This window comes from Lolium rigidum, unplaced genomic scaffold, assembly GCF_022539505.1.
Source record: "Lolium rigidum isolate FL_2022 unplaced genomic scaffold, APGP_CSIRO_Lrig_0.1 contig_42665_1, whole genome shotgun sequence".
Lineage (NCBI taxonomy): Eukaryota > Viridiplantae > Streptophyta > Magnoliopsida > Poales > Poaceae > Lolium > Lolium rigidum.
In genome coordinates, this window is record NW_025900543.1 from 1 (window position 1) to 21758 (window position 21758).

The 21758-nt window shown below is 43.2% G+C and overlaps 1 protein-coding gene and 2 long non-coding RNA genes across 4 annotated transcripts; all 3 read right to left on the reverse strand.

Annotated features, from left to right (window-relative positions):
* Nucleotides 1-12288: 12288 nt before the first annotated feature.
* LOC124681447 lies at nucleotides 12289-13506 on the reverse strand. 2 transcript variants are annotated; one of them, XR_006995866.1, is made up of 5 exons: nucleotides 13425-13506; nucleotides 12865-12924; nucleotides 12699-12765; nucleotides 12421-12554; nucleotides 12289-12327 (listed from the first exon to the last, which is right to left on the reverse strand). It is a non-coding gene; the product is annotated as an uncharacterized LOC124681447 (long non-coding RNA). The 2 variants fall into 2 exon arrangements; XR_006995867.1 differs by having other exon boundaries at nucleotides 12289-12337.
* Nucleotide 13507: 1 nt separating this feature from the next.
* On the reverse strand, nucleotides 13508-14442 carry LOC124681448. Its single transcript, XR_006995868.1, has 3 exons — nucleotides 14230-14442; nucleotides 13644-13717; nucleotides 13508-13529 (listed from the first exon to the last, which is right to left on the reverse strand). It is a non-coding gene; the product is annotated as an uncharacterized LOC124681448 (long non-coding RNA).
* A 1121-nt stretch (nucleotides 14443-15563) lies between these two features.
* Nucleotides 15564-18042, reverse strand: LOC124681445 (coiled-coil domain-containing protein 39-like; the record flags this gene model as incomplete). Its single annotated transcript, XM_047216366.1, has 5 exons — nucleotides 15564-16005; nucleotides 16138-16260; nucleotides 16387-16470; nucleotides 17541-17753; nucleotides 17851-18042. Coding segments are annotated over 5 exons (750 nt in total), but the record flags the coding sequence as incomplete, so codon positions are not given.
* Between the last annotated feature and the right edge of the window lie 3716 nt (nucleotides 18043-21758).

Below are 21758 nucleotides of genomic sequence, written 5' to 3' on the forward strand. Positions count from 1 at the left end.
TGAGTGGCCGGCCACCCCCTCCCAAACCCTAGCTTTGCTCCTCCACTTCATATTGCCCGGTTTGCTTAGCGAAGCTCCGCCGGACTTCTACACCGCCACCGACACCACGCCGTCGTGCTGTCGGATTCAAGAGGAGCTACTACTTCCGCTGCCCAGCTGGAACGGGGAGGTGGACGTCGTCTTCATCAACAACCGAACGTGTGACCGAGTACGGAGGTGCTGCCCGTTCGTGGCGCCGGAACCGATCGTGATCAAGATCTTCTACGCGCTTTTGCAAGCGGCAAGTGAACGTCTACCGCAGCAACAAGAGCCTCATCTTGTAGGCTTTGGAATCTCTTCAAGGGTGAGACTCGATACCCCCTCGTTGCTACCGTCTTCTAGATTGCATCTTGGCTTGGATTGCGTGTTCGCGGTAGGAAAATTTTTGTTTTCTATGCAACGTTATCCTACAGGTCGCTGGTGGTGTGGACCGCCCCTCGTTAGCTGCGCAAAGGCACTTCATTGAATAATCATGCTTACAGCATGGTGGATCTGGAAACACCGGAAAGATGCGGTCTTCGACAACGCGTATCCTTCGGTGGCGTCCCTATTCAACGACATTACGACCAAGGCACGGCAGTGGCCGGACGCGGGGGCCGAGGGTGTCCACCAGCTCCTTCCCTAGAATAGCTTTATTTTTCTTGGGTCGAGTTGTAGGGCGGGGTGTGTGTCTTTTCGGGGGCTTGTACATATAACCTTCTTTTCTATCAATGCATCGAAACTCAATGCTTTTGCGTTTTCACGAAAAATAATGGGCGAAAGACATAGCATCAAAGCCTTATGCCCTGAAACACGAACTACGCCATATCAGCTAATGGGGGCATATACCCTATGGAAAAACAGGAACACATATAGGGTTGAATCTCAACGAGCATGTCATGCACCCACTCCAACTGTCACCTACACAACCTTTTATTCGGCATTGTTTTGATTTTTCATCCATCCAACTCGCTAAATCTCGATTCTCGCGCGAGCGGCCATAATTTTGTGCCACTATCTTTAGTGTCATTCCTTATGGGCTTATGTTTATGGAGACACAAAGGATGTGTATTTGGGTGGAGAGAAGCTCCTAAAAGTTATTATTCCCCTTTCAAGCTTATGAGATTTGTAATGCCTATACTCCACTAAAATTGCTCTGTCATATATAAGTGAAGATAATCATATGTATGACAGTTCACTAGCAGCAAATGAGGTATAAAATTAGTCGATAAAATTATAAAGAGTTGAATCATATTAAAAATATGGTGTCAATGTATAATTCATAACATGCAAAAAAATATCTTAGTGCTACAAAACTAGAATAACATTAACTCCTAAAGATGGAAGTTTTGTATCTTTAGGAATTCAAAATTATCATCACACTGGAACTCATATGTTGTTTTTCATTGGCTATACATTTTTTTCCAAGCGATCCACCCACAGGGGATCGATTTTCATTATCAAGGGATAACGAAAAACAACAACCGAGTTTTGTTGCAACACTAGAAGGGGCGCCACCTAATACTAGCGTTAGAGAGAGTTATTACAGACCAGCCAATAAACGGCAGATTTTTGACAACACAGGCATGAAAACAGGACCCTCAGGTCAGCTAGACAAAAGCATCAGCGATCACGATCTATCTTCACAGTTACCAAAAGCCAAGATCAGTCGTCAAACACCAAGAGCAGGTGGGGGAACAGCTTCAAGTCTCTGTGACATCAGTCTCCATGTCCTCCCCTTCAGGATCAGCCGTCACCGCATCAGTAATTGTCAAGGTTCTTCTACCAGCCCTTCCTCCATTGGTTGAAGAAGTAGCAGCAGCTGCAGCCGCCAGCCGGAGCAAGTTATCAGCACCTGCTTTAAGATTTCCTTCATCAGTTGGATTATGGAGACCTGCCCAGTAATTCATAAAGATAGCAGACAAACTGATTAGTTCACTAGGGGATTTTATCAGTTTCATCTCAAAACAAGCTCTATTTCGAAGTTTCCATATTGCCCAACAAATTGCTGCCAAGCCAGCAATCTGGACATTCCTACTAGGTGGAACAAAGTGAGGGAACCACCAGAAGAATTGTGTAAAGCTTCCAGGTCCAGTTGCCCCAATAGCCATGACAACAGTGCTCCACACATATTTTGCTGCTACACATTCAAAAAAGAGGTGTCATATGCTTTCATTTTGGTGACAAAACTGACAGGAGGCACTTCCATTCCAATTCCTTTTCAACAGATTATCTTTTGTTGCAATTGCATTATGCCAAATTAGCCAAAGCCATATCTTTATCTTCAGAGGAATCTTGCTTTTCCACAAGTGTTTGAATGATCTGTCTGTCCCATTTCTGCACAGGTGATTGTACATAGATTTCACAGAATAAATCCCATTTTTTGTCCACTTCTAGAAAGGTTTATATTTTGCCTGATATAGGACTATTTGTCTCACAATACCCAGCAGGCCATGAATTTGAACAATTAAGTCTGGAGACAAATATCTCCTAAAGGAGAAGTTCCAGCCAAGGGCTACAGCATCAACAATTGTGACATTCTGTTCATTGCAGATGTGAACAAATTTAGGGAAGGAATCTCTCAAAGGAATACTCCCACACCAGGCATCCTGCCAAAAACTTGTCATTCTCCCATCCCCCACTTGCATTCTTCTGCCAGCTAGATAAATATCTTTTATTTTTTGCATATTTGTCCACAGGGGAGAGTCACCTAGCCTTTTTTTAGTAGAAGACACCATAACCTCTGAGATATTTTCTGCACATAAAATCATGCTAAGGGCTAGTAGTAGACTCTATTTTCCACCACCATTTGCACATAAGACTGATATTAAAGTTTGTAAGATCTTTCAAGCCTAGGTCACCTTTTTTCTTTGGTTTACAAATCCATCTCCATTTAACAAAGTGGTATTTTCTCTTATCTGCACTTCCAGCCCAGAAAAAGGATCTGATAGGTTTATACATTTCCTCAATGGTTGTTTTATGCAACAATCTCATAGACATCTGATAAACACCTGTACTGGACAAGCAGGCACCAATTTTTATCATCCTCCCACCAATAGACATATTATTTCCTACCCGTGCACTCATTTTTTCTTTGTCTTGTCCCCTAGGAAGCCCATTTCAGCAACAGTGGGTCTCCTTGCACAGATAGGAGTGCCCAGGTATTTTATTGGCCAAGTGCCACTTTGACAGTTGAAAAGGTCTGAGTATGTCTGAATCTTGTTATCATCATGAAGAACAGCATAACTTCACTCTTTTCAAAGTTTATTTTCAGCCCAAACATAGCTTCAAAGAGATATAACAACAGCTTGAGATTTCTGGCATGTTCTAAATCATCTTGGATCAATAAGATTGTATCATCAGCATATTGTAGCATAGCAACTCCTTTAGTAATAATATTATCAGCCAAACCCACAATAAGATCATTCTGCTGTGCCACAGATACCATCTTAGCAAGGTTGTTAGCTGCCATATTGAAAAGAAAAGGAGCAAAAGGGTCACCTTGTCTGACTCCTTCGTGACTGCCAAACTATGGCCCCACTTTATCATTGACTTTGACACTAAGTGTTCCCTCTATAATTGCATTCTTTGTCCAAATCAACCAATTTTCACTGAAACCTTTCTGTCTACAACAATCAAACAAAAACTCCCAATTTACCTTGTTATAAGCTTTTTCAAAGTAAATCTTTAACACAATCCCTGTTGTTTTCTGAAGTTTGCTTCCCTCAGCACTTCTTGCAACAGCGCAACCCCATCAGTAATATATCTTCCTTTTATAAAGGCAGTCTGGCAGGGGTGTATGACTTTATTCATGATGGGAATTGCTCTAATAGTTAAAGCTTTTGTGAAAATCTTGAATAGGCCGGACTTGTAGGAGACAAATTGGCATGTATTTCTGTATTTTGTCTGGATCTGATCATTTTGGCACAAGGGTAATAATGCCATAGTTGATTCTTTTTAGATCAATTGTATATCTGTGGAAGTCATTGAAGGCAATCATCATGTCTATTTTAATAATATCCCAACATTCTTTATAAAACTCTACAGGAATTCCATCAGGTCCAGTTGCCTTGTTATTTTCCATCTGATCAATAGCATTTTTATGTCCTCTTCACTAAAAGCCCTATCCATTATATCTTTCTCTTCTGCACTTATTCTTTCATCATCAGACCATATCTGGCTATTCAACCTGATGCCAGAATCAGTGGCTCGACCAAAGAGATTTTTGTAGAAGGCAGTGTCATGATTCAATAGATCAGCGGTTCCTTGGATAATATTATCACCATCTTTCATAGAGAAAATAGTTCTCTTTATTTTGCAACCATTGGAAATTCTATGGAAGAAAGAAGTATTGATTTCTCCCTGGAGAAGCCATCTCTCTCTAGATCTCTGTTGCCAGTAGCTCTCCTCTTTATCAATAATAGCTAGCAACTCATGTTGTATCTGGTCCCTTCTTCTTATCTGTGTGGCAGACAGGGACTGATTTTCTTCCAATTTTTCTACCTCATCCAGCTCCCTATTGATTTTTGTACTTTCCCCAAGCTGCCAGAGGCTCTCACAGGAATTTGCCAGGCCCTGGATACCCTGTCTAGGAAATCTTCTTCCTGTAGACAAGCTTTTTCTAATTTGAAATCTCTGACAACTCTATCTCTTTGTTCCACAGTGTCTAGAATTAAAGGATTGTGATCTTACATCTCTCTGACAAGCTTATGAACAGTTGTGAGGGGATACAAAGTTTCGCAAGAATCATTCATCAAGAATCTGTCAAGTTTTTCCAGGGTAGGATCTTGATGGTTGTTTGACCAAGTGTATTGACCACCGGATAAGTAAATCTCTCTCATACCATGACTGTTGATAATGAAATTGAACATATCAGTCCATCTGTTTCTCCTCATGGTTTTGTTTTTCTCTAAGGGGAATCTAATGATATTGAAGTCTCCTCCAATGAGTAGAGGCAGCTCTTGGTCACTACAGGCATTTCCCAATTCAATCAAAAAATCTTCCTTATCTTCTAATTGAGCAGCTCCATATACAATGATCAAGTTCCATTTCACCTGTAACTTTTTATCAAATAGAGTAACTTTGATATGGAATCTACCAACACTGGTCTTACAAATGTCAAACCTGGATGACCTAAAGCCACCCAAAATCCCACCACTCCTGCCAACAGAAGGAATCCATCTCCACTCAAAATCATTCATATGATCAAATTTCTTGAAGAAAGAAGGAGAATAATCTTTCTTTATTGTCTCTTGCAAACCAATGAAATCAACCTCCTGGGCTCTAAGAAAATCTGATAGGAAAACACGCATACCCTTCTTACCAACACCCCTGAAGTTTAAAGTAGCACCTATCATAGATACTTTTGATTTTGTTTTCTACTTTTGGTTCCAGTCACAGTGCCACACAAAGGGTGGTCATTGAAGACTTTCACCGAGGCAGCACTGGATTTTGCTAGTGCCCCTCCAGAGGCAACACCTGATTTTGCTGGTGTCCCTCTCCTCCTTTTTTCTACTGATTTCCTTTGTTCTTTTTCCTCCTGGACACCACAGGAGTGTAATCTTCCATATCATCTTCCATGTTGTCACTGAATCCCAACAGCAAGATCTTACTTGGTTCATTATCTGTAACTGCTTCCTCTTTTTCCTGCATTTCCTTGATAGCATGTCTAGCAATCTCTAAATATTTGAGATAGCTTACTTTTTCAAGGGGTAAGGAGTCATGAGTTATACCCATTTCTAGAGCTCTAGCAATAATATCATCATCATCTAAAATTGCAAAGGAATTGGATGTGTTAAGGGAGGTACCTGATAAATCTTTTTTCTCAGCAGCTGCCTTGGCCTTGTCATCCACTCTGGTAGATGTGCTCCCTTGGCTGTTCATCCTAGAGCTCCTCCTAGCAGGTGCATCAATTTGCATGGCTTGTTGCTCTCCTTCATCTTCTATGGGGTTGTCCACCTGGGAAGCAGGCTCCTCTTGGGTGCATTCAACTTCAGGCTGGGATCCATCAACAGGAATGACCACAGCAGTGCGTTCATGCCTGAGAGATGGGGCAGCAAGAGCAAGAATCCCCTGACCTGGATCAATGAAAGGCATGTCAGATGCTTGACTGGACTCACCACTCTCAGTGTCACTTTCATAATCCACCTGTTCATCATTCATGTCCTCATTCTCTGCTACATTTTCCACTATAGGAGGAAGGAAGTGTCCAAACTGCTTCTTCGGGTGGAAGGATTTATCACTATTGGAGGATGCAAGCTCACTAATAAACTTTCTAAAGGAAGGGTCATTGAGTAAGAAGGATATCTTCAATGTTGGACTGTGCAGATGCTAGTGCAGCCACCACATCATTCTGTAATTCATTCAGAACTGTCTAATTGTTGGCCTGCATACTACATGTCTGCATAGAGGAGTTGTCATCAGTTACCTTGTTTTTCCCCTTCTCAGCTTCTGTGAATTGTCTGGCCTGAGGTGTGTTGTTAAGTTGCCTTTGAGTACCAGTAGAGGAACACGTGCCAACAACTGGAGGAGCAGATTGGGAGCCTGCCTCTGAATCATTTCCATCTATTCTTTGTCTTTTTGGGGTCCCTTGGTCACCACCATCGCCAGCAGTGGTTTCAGCAACACCAGCTCTATTACCAGATGGAGGAGTTGGTTCAAAAAGCTCTCTAGTGTACTGGAATTCATAAAAACCCTTCTTTATCTCACCAATCCTGGTATTAGGTACCAAGGAGAGGTCCTGGAAGCCAATCTTTACTCTGACATAGGCAAAGTTTCTCAAGCAATTTTTGTCCAGAGCCAGGGGCTTTCCAACAAAGCTTGCAGCATAGTGTGTAGTTGATTTTCTTCTGAATTTCATGGGGATCCCCTTGATCCTGAAACAGGCTTCCTGCATCACACTAATAGGCTCAATGTCTCCATACCATTTCTCTATATTGATAATAGCTTCAGGGACAGTCCTCATAAACAATTTCCCAGAGTGGGATAGCTCTTCAATTGCTTTTGTAGATGGAAATCTTGTTCTGAATTCAGTGGGAGACACCACTTTTGCAAAGAATCTCCAGTTAATCTTCATGGAGTCAGCCCAAACATCAAACTCATGCTCAATATCCCTACATGTAACCTTACCTTTTTCAACAGTAATATGAGCATAATTCATCTGATCTAAAGGAGGGGACTCAAGTTCTGCAGCAGGGATGGAATAAAAACCAGAGCCAAACTCCTCACTGCCATAATATGGAGCAACATATTCCCAAGGTTCACGTTCCTGACAGACCTCTAGCAAATGATTCAAACCACATCTACTATAGACAATATGATCAGAAGCATGACGTTGATGTCGAGCAGTTGTTATAATGGGAGCCGTCACCAGTGGTGGTGCAAAGGACCCCACTGGTAGAAATAGAAATGGATCTAGCTGTCACACGAGTATGTTGTTGTTGTTGATTATCTTGAACAGGTTGATTTGGGAACGCACTCACTAAAACTACAGCATCATTCTCAGGGATATTAGAGGTGTTACGACTTACATCGGGAGATCTGCTGCAGGAGGAGGGGTTGATGGAGGATCCAGGCTGCATCCCAGGTCTATGCGCCCAACGATCCCTAGCACGAGCTTCTTCCTCCAGGCGATGCTTCTCTGGAAGCGCCCGCTCACGAGCTAAACTGTAACGCCCTTGATTTTGCAAAGCTTTGCGAGGTGTTGCAACACCGAAGAAGAGTGCTATGCATGAGAAGAAGAGTGTCAGTTCCTTCAGGGTTTCATTTGCGACATGAGATGCATATTCCGGAATTTGCACAAGAGACGGTTGTTAATACTACGTACACATTAACAAGGCGTCACAGGCAGACCAAGTTTCAGAGCTTCATTTGTTGTAGGACAAGGTTTACAGTTATATAACCTGGCCAATTCTCGTGAGTAGATGTACATTAGCAAGTAAACACATAGGCAGCCCAAGTTACTTCCAGAGCTTCAGTAAGTCTTGGTATTATCATCAAACACATGGGATGAGAGCTATAAAAAAACAAAAGTAGGTTAACTTTTTTCAATGTTCGATTCAGAGGATGTGGTGTTGCATTAGCATTCCTGCCTTAAATGCAAGGGATCAACTTTACTAGATTTAGATGTGCGCCTTGGCGCACGACCCCGTAAAACTCATGCCATTGCAGGTTTTGTATAAAGACCATAAAAATCTATAGTATGTTGATTAAAATTAGTGATGAATATCAATGAAGATGGAACTTTACATGCAATTGCATTCTGAAATTAGATTATCTAACACAATCTTGCAAATACGTCTGATGTATATGAGCTCCCAGGTAAATAGCTGGTGGAGCCGGTGGAGTTCTTATCAGAGTTGAGACTGAAAAAAATAGTCCCGTGAAGTTCTACAAATTTGTCCAATATATCCAAATGGATTTTCCAAGAAACCGGGAGCCATTGTCACTCCATTTAAGTTAGAAAATTTTACTTAAGCAAGAATAGTTTTGGTTCGCGAGAGAGGAAGCGAGTAATGTTGTTCAAAACCATATAGAAGCGGACGTAGAATACATAGCGGACAACCAGTAAAGTTAAATTGATCATATGGTTCCGAAATAACAATAGGTACATACACACAAGGTTCCCATAAAATTTGTCAAGAAAGGTATCCATTACTTACTACACATAGCCTAAGACCAAACATCATCCATAAATGGCATGATAACCTACATGGAACCAAGAGAGGAAGCGATCTCGGTTTAGGTACTCGATGATCACACCTCATAGTCCGTTGGACGACCGTCGAGTACTTGCCTTCTTCTTGGGTGATACATCAGCCCATGGTTTGTACGTCGACAACACCGCAAACTTTTTATACAAGAAGTGAATCAACATAGGAACTTTATCCATCCAAATTACCAAGAAGGCTGAATTTTAGCCAGCAAAAACAAGACCTTATGGTATACGAAACTTTTCATGCGTCACATGAGAAATGGTGAAAATCGAAGAGACACGACAGAGTTGAGCAATGATAAATGTTAATAAGTCGGAGAAAAGTTGAGGACATTCTCTTGCTTTGTATTCATATTTATTGGATAGCATCTTTGTAGTTCCAAAATCTGAATGGTCTCGAAGAGCATGAGCAATACTACGGTTAGCTAAGTCATAGTATAGGCTGGACGATCATCGGAAAAGTAGTAGTTAATAGAATTGATGGAATATTTTTCATAAATGAAGAAGCGAGCCGTGTTCCACGGTAGCAAAGGTGGAAAAAGTATCAGCCACAAGGCAAATTCACTCCACAATGACCATGTCTTAGTTGAGTCATTTGTGAAAAAAAATGCATATGCACTACTAAAACTTGTTGTCTTTTAGCGAAGCTTTGGAAAATAATTGTGCCGTAAGAAGTTTCGGATATTCTCATACTAATTTGAGCCAAGTATACTTGAAAGGCTGAAAGGATAAAGCTCTCTTTTATCTATAAGTTCGATGATTTCCCTTATATAATAGATCTCAAAGTCGATCAAGTAGATTAGACAATCGCATACATAAATATGTTCAGTTTTGTACTTATCTAGGTTGTGTTGACAATAAAGCTTCGGAAGGTGGTATCTAATCAGGAGGTAGAAGTAGTGGTTACTTGGAAAAATAAACTTATGTGTACTGGTTATCCATCTTCACCAATTCTACCAGCATGAAGGGTAAGAAATAGCTTCCTTTCATAGGTGTCGAGTCCGAGTTGTAGATAAGGTGCTAAAAAACTTGATATTTAGTTTGATACTTAGGGAAAAAAACTTATGCAAATACCGAGTACCAGCCCACACTTAACCTACTTCATCTTCCTCCTCGATTTTTAAAATGTAGGCTATATGTTGACATCATTTCCTCTATCATTAAGCACAATCCAGCTAGTTCTAATTAGATCAAACTAAAAGGCTCAATAGTTCTTAACTCGGCTACGCTAGGATGACCTCATCGATCACAATACATGCCAATGTATCGAACTATATATTCACACTTTGCATGTGCTTCCGCAAGAATAGCCGTCGAGCTGAATGAAATAAATGGTGGTAGCAGGAGATGGTCTGTATAAATCAAAAAAATGGCTGGATTTTTTCGGGGCTATGCACAAGAGGTGATGTTATATATTCAAGACCAGGTCACTCGGCACCTTCATGTAAATTCTTCAAGGATTGCGACAAAAGGCATTGCCACAGCCTTCCCAAGAAAATTGACCCTGAAACAATACATAAATCTCTTGGCAAAATTTAATTGGTAAGTAAAAGAGGAGCTTAGCATATATAGGTTTGTTAAGCCTTAAGATTAAAAACCAGACAGTGTGGAAAGGGAGTGGCTCATAACACATCAATATATAATTTTGGGATATGTTTCCATAGCTTTCAACATAGGAAATAGAGTTAGAGTATAAATGATAGTGGATGAATGGATTAGTTCCAGCATAGGAAATAGAGTTAGAGTAAATGATAATGGATGAATGGATTAGTTCGTAACAAATTGATTAGTAGTTCATTAGTAGAGAACAGAAACCATGTGTGAGCTAATCTATAGCTTTAATTAACCACAAACGTATGTGCATAATAGCAAAGGCCCCAGACAAAAAGAACGTAAATCATGTATGCATAGACACTATTTCAAATAAACCTCCATCTGCGGTCAGTATGTAAATAGCTGCATTTTCATGGCCATTCACAAAACAAGTACGGATTGTTTTTGACAAAATCAAACACACCGGAAGAGGTATATGTATGGCAGGGATATGAAGCGGGCAAGTAAGTTATAACGGAAAGATGGAAATAAATACCAACATAGGAGGTGGCTTTGAATTCACTATAAATCTACATCAAGGTCTACAGACATACCGGCAATAAGGCCGGATCCTAAATCCAGCAAAAGCATAAAGATGCCACCCACTAAGCTCTCGGGCAACAATCTCCGAGCAAGACAACAACCTCGCAAAGAAAATGGAAAAAAGCAACTATGTCAAGCAAAAAGCAAAAGAAACAAATTTTTGATCATGTGTGAAAGTAGAAATTGAAAAGGCACGCAGGAAAGGATAAAGAGGAAAATAAATCAGTGAATGGAAGCACAGTAGAAAATAAACAAAAAGCGAATGGATTAACTAAAAAAGAGGAAAGAATTGGGGTAAAATCAGGGCAGAGAAGAAACTAAGAAATGGGATAAAATCTCAATTGCTGCACCATTAGGCCTACGAGCGCTCTCGTTGTAGCAGCAACACATATGCAGGGGTAGTAGTCATTGTAGGTCTTATTCGTACTCTACTGCCTAGACACCACAACAATAGCTACTTTCAAAAGGGAACAACGTCAAATCAGGGACCGTGAAAGGTACATCTAGTTACAAAGATATATTTAATGGGGTTGTATGATGTATCCGATTGGTAGCATAATCATCAACTCCATGTCCGAAGTGTAGAAAATTGAAGAAATGCTTCTGCAGCGCCAAAACCGATCATTCCAAAAAATATATCTTCTATGAAAATTGCTATGCTCACTGCAGTGATTTGCAAAGTCTACACTCACTACCCAACAAACTAAAAGAAGATTAAGTTATCTCTACATTTATGAGCCGTATTCAGAAGACAATGTGCAAGCATTATGTTTTCCCTCCATGACGCTCACAGAATCCTTCCTAACTATATCAAAAGTAAAGCAGTATATAGATCAATCTAGAGCAGACATATAAGAATGCCGTAAATGTAAATCAAGCTACATCTGAAACACTAAATGGGACTAAAAGCAAGCACGAATCACTAATTCCATAGTAGTCCAAAACAGCCGAGGGGAACATGGGTACAGAAAACATAAATATTTTAAGATCACTGTTAGCATGTAGCTCCCAGTTTTCTCAATATTATGTTCATCTCTCCTGAACCCAGTTTTCTCAATATTATGTTCATCTCTCCTGAACTGATCATTGGTATTATGATATAACACTATTCCCAAAAAAATGGTTGACTGACCATAGTTTAATAAGATACTAATGCACCATTAGTTTTAATCACCATGTCTGATTATGAGTTTCATGAAACACCAACCTACATCCTATAACATGTAGGACAAAGTATAAACAATATGTCTGTGAATTCCGAAGAACCAACCACAACTCGTATTCAGAGGATCCATATTTCCTGATATTAACCAACATTTAAGGAGATAAAAAAATGTACACTAAATTTAGGAAAGAATAACACCCCAAGAAATAAAAAGTAAACCTTTTGAAGTGCTTCACAATATATAATTATGTAGAGTGGAATGGCGAAGAGCGATATTAGATATCACCTACAACAGCTGGACACAACTAAATAGAGTTATTTGGTGGAGATGCATAGAACAAAGTACCAATGGAATACACATCAGAATGGCTTGTTGAGATATTCCCACCTCATTTTCACTTAAGCGCACAACATTTGAAGAATTTGGAGAAGGTGACCAGCCTGTAGTGCAAATTGAGATCATGTCATCACTTGTTGCTTGTTTAGGGACTTTTGCTTCAATCCATACCTTGCTTGTACACACTGTAATAGTCAAAAGGGGAATAATAAAGTATGATTTAAACAGCAAGCAATGAATCATCACTGTCTATGCTCAGTATTCCGACGGAACAAAGATCCAAAAACCATATTGAATCTCTAATCAACAATGTTTCTCAGCAATATTACCAGTGCATAGTGCTGGGCCGGCTATTCAAGCTCGCCGTCGAACTGGGGATCATGGAACAGCTGCACCCTTTAATTGATGAATTCATGTCAGCAAGAGAAAAATATAGAACAACTTTGTTAAAATAAATAGAGAAGTGTGAAAGAAAAAAGAAACTCGGATAACTACTTGATATATTGCAGCACCTCCCGCAGATGGTAAAGGAATAACAGCAAACACGACTACAACCTGCAAAACAAACGCAAGGCAAACTGAAGCCATCACAAGTAGGAGCAAAAATAGTGCGCAACACCAAAGGACCTCTTTTTCTGAATAAGAAAACTTCATTGGATGGTCTAGGATGTATTCAGTTATGCATACCAGACCACTTTTATAGATTCTTACCCAAGTAAATCGCAGATAGAATCAAATCTCGACAAAAGTATACTATGTTGCAGGATAATTAGAGTTTCCACGTAGCATAATTTGTTCTTTGTATATATATTGTAAGGTAGACATCTTATCCTAGTTTTCAAATCAGTCCTAACAAATAGAAGGTTTAGATCTCTCTTTTTTTGAATCATAGATCTTTTTATTCTTAGATGAGCGATGGAATTGTACATGAGTAGCTACTTAATATTGGAAAAATGCAAACAGTGCAAATTTTAGGCAAGTTCTATATATAATTCAACCAATTAACTTCATAGACAAAACAACTACAAAATCCAGTCTTAAGAAACAATATATACCTATCGCTCAAGAATTTCATTTTACAGTAGGAACCGTTTTCCGTAGAAGACTGCAACTATCTAGCATCTGATTCAAGCAGCCTTTCCACCATCAACTTTCGGAGCCTGTCATCATGAAGGAAAACAGGTTGGAACTCAGTTTAGATACGGAATATATATATTGCACGGTGAACTTAGTAATCTGTAGATAGAAATAAGACTGTTAAAAAAATTTAACACCTCTCCTGTGGGCACATCATCAATCATGTGGAAGCATACGTATGTAATTGATTCTGAAGCAATTCAGCATCAACCTGTACATGACAAAAAGAGCACCAAATTAAACAAGGAAAATTGGGCATTGCCAAGAGAATGAAGAGAAGTGGATAAAAATGGCCTGCAACTGTTTACATAAAATCGCCAACCAACTACAACAGATAAAACCTTCAGGCTATAAATAAAACTTCAAAGATGCAGAAAAGCACACAGATAACTGAGCCAATACGCATCAGATAGATTGCAAGTTATAAGAAGTGGATTTTCATGTCGGTTATGATCTTGGAAACTACCTATTAACTATTCCATGTGGTCAACATCTAGTCACAATGAGCATCCTCTTGTAATAGTATCTCATAAATATGGGTGTGGGCGAACAAATTTTGGCCATTAACATTTTCTGGAGATCTGATTACCATTCTCTGGAGATCTGATGTGAGCAACTGTGGGGATCAAATCAAAATGACGTAGCCTCTCACCACCTAGAAAGAGGGAAGAATGGAAGCAGAGCAATAGGGGAGACCAAGGATGAGCTTTGGTGGCGGCTCACCTGGGCTCGCAAGACGACAACAAGCTCGACGAGGGGCCGCAGGACGTGAATCGGCACGAGCTCGAGGGGGCACGAAACCATGGCGGCTAGGGTTTGCACACCAGGTCACTCCCCGCACTTGACCTGCGTCGCCGACGACCTCGATCTCCTTTGCGGCGCCTCGATCTCTGGCGGCCTCCGGCGAGTCCAAGCGCTGCCACAACACCTCCTCCTCCTCTCTTTGACGGCTTGCGCCGAAGACAGCCGGTGTTCCTCCCACAAACTCGCCCCTTCTGCCTCTCCGTGCGGGAGGAGCTCCTCGCCGGCCCCGTGCGCAATGGAGAGTGGTAGGGACGAGATGTGGAGGCGATGGGAGAGAGGAGGAGGATGGGCGAGGCGAAGGGAGAGGCGGCGGCGGGGATGGGAGGCGCGCGGCGGCTGCGAGACACGAGCGGATAGGGTTTGCTTGGTCGTGACCTCTTTCCTCTTCCTGATTCTTTTACTTATGTACTCTCATATGAGCCAATCATATGCTGACACGTGGCCGTATCGGTGGAGTCGCGAGTCGCCCAACCCGCGCACGAGAGGTGCCTGCCGTGGATAGCCTCGTTGAGCCCCATGGGGGTGCAGCAATCATACCTTTAGATTAGTTGGGTTCACTTATTTGCGAGTTACCGCAGTCCATTTTGTTGACCAGAGACATTTCAGCGACGACTTCCTTCGAACAAGTCACATTTATCTGACACGGCCACTGATGGGTGGCGGTGGGGCGCTAAGAGGAGTATGTTAACATTTATCTGACTCAGCCACAAGCTGAGCCGGGAGCACAAGTCACAAACCAGAATGACCATGCTCAAGACATTTTTTGGGCTTTCCATGTTGCAAGGCACATGCACTGTGCTAGTAGAATAAGATGGAGTATTTCTCAGTCTACTGGAGCACAAGTAGAAGTAGGAGCAAAGGAATGGAACAGCAAGACAAGTATTTGTACAAAAAGGGCGTTTCTCAGCCAGATAATTTGTTGTTAACATTGCAGTTAACGACTGTACACCCTGTTTCTCCTTCCCTTTGCATTTTATCTTCTTCACCCGCTCCACCAGTGCATGAACAAGACACAGGCAAACCTTTTGTCCCCAGCAAAAAATAACATTTGCTGACATGGGCAAATCAGGTGAGAGATGGATAACATTTCAGTATGACACAAATGTGCACGCGGTGTAGTTCAAGAGCGCAAAACATATCAGGATGGCGAACCAGCCAGAATACATCTGCCCGATGCAAGTTTGCCCTTCATGTAAAAAACTGTGATATATCTACAGCAGAGGGAACACCAAAATGATATAGACATGACAAACTGATCAAATTAGTGCTTCCATAACAATCCCTTACACATTCATCACACGCATGGAGCAAGCAGCGGGCTCGGCAGATTTCAAGGCTACCTTCAGAGAAGTAAGGTAGGTTTTATCATGAAAGGATCATGACAAGTGCAGCTACTAGAACAAGGAAAAATCCAGGCTACACGATTCAGGTTCTACCAGCAAAAACCCAGCTAGTTGGTTATATCAGATAGGCAGCACGCCGCAGCCACGATGAAGCCTACAGAGGATGGATGTTCAGTTCAAGCCATCCAGAAGGTAAATATCATTACGGCCAGCTTCACTTTTTGTGCACCCTGCAGTCTGGAGAGTTTTGCTGCAAGGGTGACAAAGGATGCCTTGATGCGTCTGCACTGTTGAAATCGATAGCCAGGCTCACTGGGCTCGTGTCCTTCAGACTTGATGATTTGCGCTTCTGCTGCAAGCGAAGCAAAAAATTGTTGCACTGCATCAACCTTCTAATCTAGATATTTAGATAATAGGGAAATCATAGTTCTAGTCCATGTGTATGAAAATCAGTAAACACTTAGCTTCAAGATGGGTATTTTACCTTGGTGGAATTACAGGAAGAATGCTTTCGTTCAGAACGTTGTTTCTGCTCTTTGTCCAGTAAGCTCAACAGCCTCTTGTTTGCTTCGTCAAGAGCTCTGTTTTCCTCGAATAGCAACTTAACCTTGAAGGAAACATGCAACAAAATCTAACTATCAGAACTACTTTCTTTTGTGTTGCACAAACTGATATACACTGACAAAGTTACAGGTACAAAACATAGGGAAAAGAGTGCTTCAATATCTAATACCTCCTCCTCTGCTTTGTTGAGATTGGTCTTCAGTATCTCTCTGTCCCTCTGCAGAGCTTGCACTTCATTATTTAGTGCAGTAAGCTGGACATGGAGAATGGCAAGGGTAAGGTGAATGTTGAAGTTTCAGATTAAACCGCATGACATAAATAGATGGACAGCCACTGCATTAGTTTTTTTGTTCAAACGCTCAACACACAAGCATATATCTTGGATGCCAGAGCCAGACAAACTAATGCAGATTGTAATAGGCCTAGGAAATGCACAACTTTTTTTGTTCCTCTGCTGTAACTTGCTACTAGGAATGCTGGCAAAACAGTTGTCTCATTTGGTCCCTAAGAGAGAAGACAGATTAATGGCCATGTTAGATATGAAGTTTTAATATCAAGATAGCCTCAGTAAATTTGTGATTCTTAGACAATTTTGTATGGAAAACCAGGTCCATTATCTCTATTAGTTAGATATATAGGTCTAATAACAAACTCAAATCATCTGATGAAGCGGTATAGATCCCAGACCATAACTAAACCATGCAACATAATCAATCAAACTGAATATGCAGACTTGAAAACTGTGGGTAATAGGATTCATCGTGGACCAAGAAATCAACTAATATGTGATCTTAGACAATTTTGAATGGAAAACCAGGTCCATTTTCTCTGTTAGTTAGATATATATGTCTAATAATAAACTCAAATCATCTGATGGAGCTGTATAGATCCCAGACCATGACTAAACCATGCAACATAACCAATCAAACTGAATATGCAGACTTGAAAACTGTGGGTAATCAACTAATATGTGATCTTAGACAATTTTGTATGGAAAGCCACGTGCATTATCTCTGTTAGTTAGATATATAGGTCTAATTACAAACTCAAATCATCTGATGGAGCGGTATAGATCCCAGACCAAAACTAAACCATGCAACATAGCCAATCAAACTGAATATGCAGACTTGAAAACTGTGGGCAATAGGATTCACCGTCGACCATGAAATCAACTAATTCGTGCAGCTAACAATCCCATTTGGAAGCTAGATTGCAGGCTGGGTGTGTGGTTTCAAAGGTTTTACTGCAGTATCAAATCAGGATCGGGATCAAAAGGTAAACTAGAGTGAGGAAACTGAAAACGAGGGAGGGGACGGTACAGACGTCGGGGGTGTCCTTGAGGCGCGCCCGCAGGTCGTCGTTCTCCCTGGCGAGGTCGTCGCAGGACTCCATGGCGCGCTCGAGGTCGCGCTCGTAGAGGGTGACCTCCTTCTCGAGCCTGGCGGCGTCGGCGGCGAGCCTGCCGCGCTCGGCGGCCACGGCCTCCTTCTCCTCCACGCAGCGGCGGATCCCCTCGGCGTTCATGGCGGACTCCTTCTGCGCATTCGAAACGGGATGGTCGTAGCGGTGAGATGGGACGGAGTAACCGCCGTGGCGGGATGGGCCGGGGAGAGGGGGGGGGGGGGGGACGGACCTTGAGGAGGTCGATGCGGCGGGCGGCGGCGTGGAGGTCCTCCTCGAGGGCGAATACGTGGTCCTGGAGGCGGCGGCGGAGGTCCTCGGAGGCGAGGAGCTTGAGGCGGAGGGAGCGGTCGGGTACGGGGAGGCCGAGGGAGAAGCTGATGGAATCGCGCAGGTACTCATCGGCGCGGCCCGGGAGCGCGGGGTGAGGAGGAGGAGGAGGAGGAGGAGGAGGAGTGGCGTCCTTGTCGTCGTCCGGCGCCATGGATCGGACCCCGCCGCCGCCGCCGCCGACGATGAGGAGGTGGAGGAGGAGGGGGGTTTGATTTGGATTTTGAAATCGCTGCCGCTATCCGTTGTCTGTCTCGTCTCTGCCTTTGTTTTTTTAGGATTAGGAGTCTGCTCCGCGTGTGTGAATGGGAAGGGAAGAAGGGAAGGCCGCCTGCTGCCTGTTGCTAGGTGCGTGAGCATCTCCACCCGCGTGCCCAGGCATGCCTCAAAGATTTTTTTTTTTAACAGAAGGCTTGACGAGCCCAGCTTTATAAATTAACAAAGCCATCAACCGACCAGGAGAACAAGATAGCACGCAACAAAGAAAAAGAAGAAAAAAGAAAAAATTGGGGACACCAGCTAGAGATATAAGCCCAGGTGGTGAAGAGCTAAAGCCTACAACAAAGGAACGAGCGCACCGTGGCCGTGCCCTAAACTACGGTGTTCTTCGAGAACGCCCAAGACTTCAGCAAAACACCGGCGGCTCCCCGAGACGCCACTCCGCGGATCTGAAACCATGCAGGACTAGCACACTGAGCAGCATGTCGAACAGAGGACCACCAACACCTCGAAAGCTGGCTAACTACGCTAGTGAAGCCGGCGAACCTCCAGAGCTCGAAGGGGGAAACTTCATGACAGCGCCTCTAGGAAGGAAAATGGCGCTCGCGGGCGTCATCGTTGTCGGCACAGACCAGCTGTGTAGTGCTTTCGCGGGAGCTTCGGCACCCACCCCAAGAGAACTCCTAAGTCTCAGCGCATGCCATCACGACAAACCACCAGCTGCTGAGGAACACCGGGTTGCCTCCTTCCACGACGCACCCACAGACAGCCACCCTAGGCTCGAGAATGGTCGCGCAAAGGGGAGACACACCGTCTATATGAAGTCGGGTACTGCCTGACGCATGGCCTCAACGAAAGGGGCTTCGAGGAGGAGCTCGGAGGATCGCTAGTAACTAGGGTAGCGTAAAAACCTGAGGGCAGGCAACCGGCGACAAGATGAGTGTCATGGCCACGCCTCGAAGAAGGTTAACGGCATCCAAGGACGTCGTCGTCGCCGGCAATGGCAAACGTCTTGCATTGCTTTCGCAAACACCCCATCGAGCTCGCAAGCGTCTGATGCGTGTAGTTGACACGTCCGTTGGGAACTCCAAGAGGAAGGTGTGATGCGCACAGTAGCAAGTTTTCCCTCAGAAAGAAACCAAGGTTTATCGAACCAGTAGGAGTCAAGAAGCACGTTGAAGGTTGATGGCGGAGGAGTGTAGTGCGGCGCAACACCAGGGATTCCGGCGCCAACGTGGAACCTGCACAACACAATCACATGAACTTTGCCCCAACGTAATGCGAGGTTGTCAATCTCACCGCTTGTCGTAAACAAAGGATTAGATGTATAGTGTGGATGATGATGGTTGTTTGCGAAGAACGGTAAAGAACAATTGCAAGCAGTTTGTATTTCGGATGTAAAGAATAGGACCGGGGTCCACGGATCACTAGTGGTGTCTCTCCCATAAGATAGCAGATGTTGGGTGAACAAATTACAGTTGGGCAATTGACAAATAAAGAAGGCATAACAATGCACATACATATATCATGATGAGTACTATGAGATTTAATCAAGGCATTACGACAAAGTACATAGACCGCTATCTAGCATGCATCTATGCCTAAAAAGTCCACCTTCAGAGTTATCATCTCGAACCCCTCCGCATTAAGTTGTAAACAACGTAGACAATTGCATTAAGTATGGTGCGTAATGTAATCAACACAAATATCCTTAGACAAAGCATCGATGTTTTATCCCTAGTGGCAACAAGACATCCACAACCTTAGAACTTTCTCGCCATCGTCCCGCATTTAATGGAGGCATGAACGCACTATCGAGCATAAATACTCCCTCTTGGAGTCACAAGTATCAACTTGGCCGCAGCCTCTACTAGCAACGGAGAGCATGCAAGAACATAAATAACATATATGATAGATTGATAATCAACTTGACATAGTATTCAATATTCATCGGATCCCAACAAACACAACATGTAGGATTACAGATAGATGATAGGCAGCTCACAAGATCTAACATGATAGCACAATGAGGAGAAGACGACCATCTAGCTACTGCTATGGACTGAAGGATTCACTGTAAATGCTCACAAACAAGTATTCAGGGGGTTTTGATGTAACAAACGAATAAAGTACAAGTAAGTAAAATGCGAGAGAAATAATTGCAGCGAGTGGCCCAATCCTTTTTAGCACAAAGGACAAGCCGGTTTGTTTACTTATAATGACCAAACGTTCTCGAGGACACACGGGATTTCAGTCTAGTGCTTTCGATCCCAACAAACACAACATGTAGCATTACAAATAGATGATCTTGATCATGATAGGCAGCTCACAAGATCTAACATGATAGCACAATGAGGAGAAGACAACCATCTAGCTACCGCTATGGACCCATAGTCCAGGGGTGAACTACTCACACATCGATCCCGAGACGATCATGGCGATGAAGAGCTTCTCCGGGAGATGATTCCCCTCTCGCGGGTGCCGGAGGCGATCTCCTGAATCCCCCGAGATGGGATTGGCGGCGGCGGCGTCTCTGAAAGGTTTTCCGTATCGTGGCTCTCGGTACTGGGGGTTTCACGACGAAGGCTTTAAGTAGGCGGAAGGATAGGTTTAGGGGCGACATGAGGGCCCCACACAACAGGGCGGCGCGGCCCCACCCTTGGCCGCGCGGCCCTGGCGTGGCGGCGCCTGATACGTCCCCGACGTATCCATAATTTCTGTCGTTCCATGCTTGTTTTATGACAATACTTACATGTTTTGCTTGCACTTTATGATGATTTCATGCATTTTCCGGAACTAACCTATTAACAAGATGCCACAAGGTGCCAGTTCCTCGTTTTCTCGCTGTTTTTGGTTCCGTAAAGGCCGTTCGGGCAATATTCTCGAATTCGACGAAACGAAGACCAAACCTCCTATTTTTCCCGAAGCGTCCCGTAACACCGAAGAAGAGTCGGAGAGGGGCCGAGGGCCACCGCACACCATAGGCGGCGCGGCCTGGCCTGGGCCCGCGCCGGCCGTGGTGTGGCGCCCGCGTGCCCCCCGCGCCCACTCTTCGCCTATAAAATCCTTCGACCTAAAAACACCGTAACTCTTGACGAAACTCCGAAAGACTCCAGGGGCGCCGCCACCATCGCGAAACTCCAATTCGAGGGACAACAGTCTCCGTCCCGCACTCCCGCCGGACGGGGAAGTGCCCCCTAAGCCATCTCCATCAACGCCATCACCTCCATCATGCTCCGTGAGTAGTTCCCCATGGACTACGGGTTCTAGCTGTAGCTAGTTGGTATTCTCTCCTATGTACTTCAATACAATGATCTCATGAGCTGCCTTACATGATTGAGATTCATCCGATGTAATCGGTGTCAGTGTTTGTCGTGGATCCGATGGATTGTTACATTATGATTGTCTATCTACAAAGTTTATGAAGTTATTGTTGCTGCAATCTTGTTGTGTTTAATGCTTGTCACTAGGGCCCGAGTGGCATGATCTTAGATTTGAGCTCTATACTTATTGCTTAGATTGTATCTACAAGTTGTATGCACATGTCAATGTCCGGAACCAAAGGCCCCGAAGTGACGAAATCGGGACAAC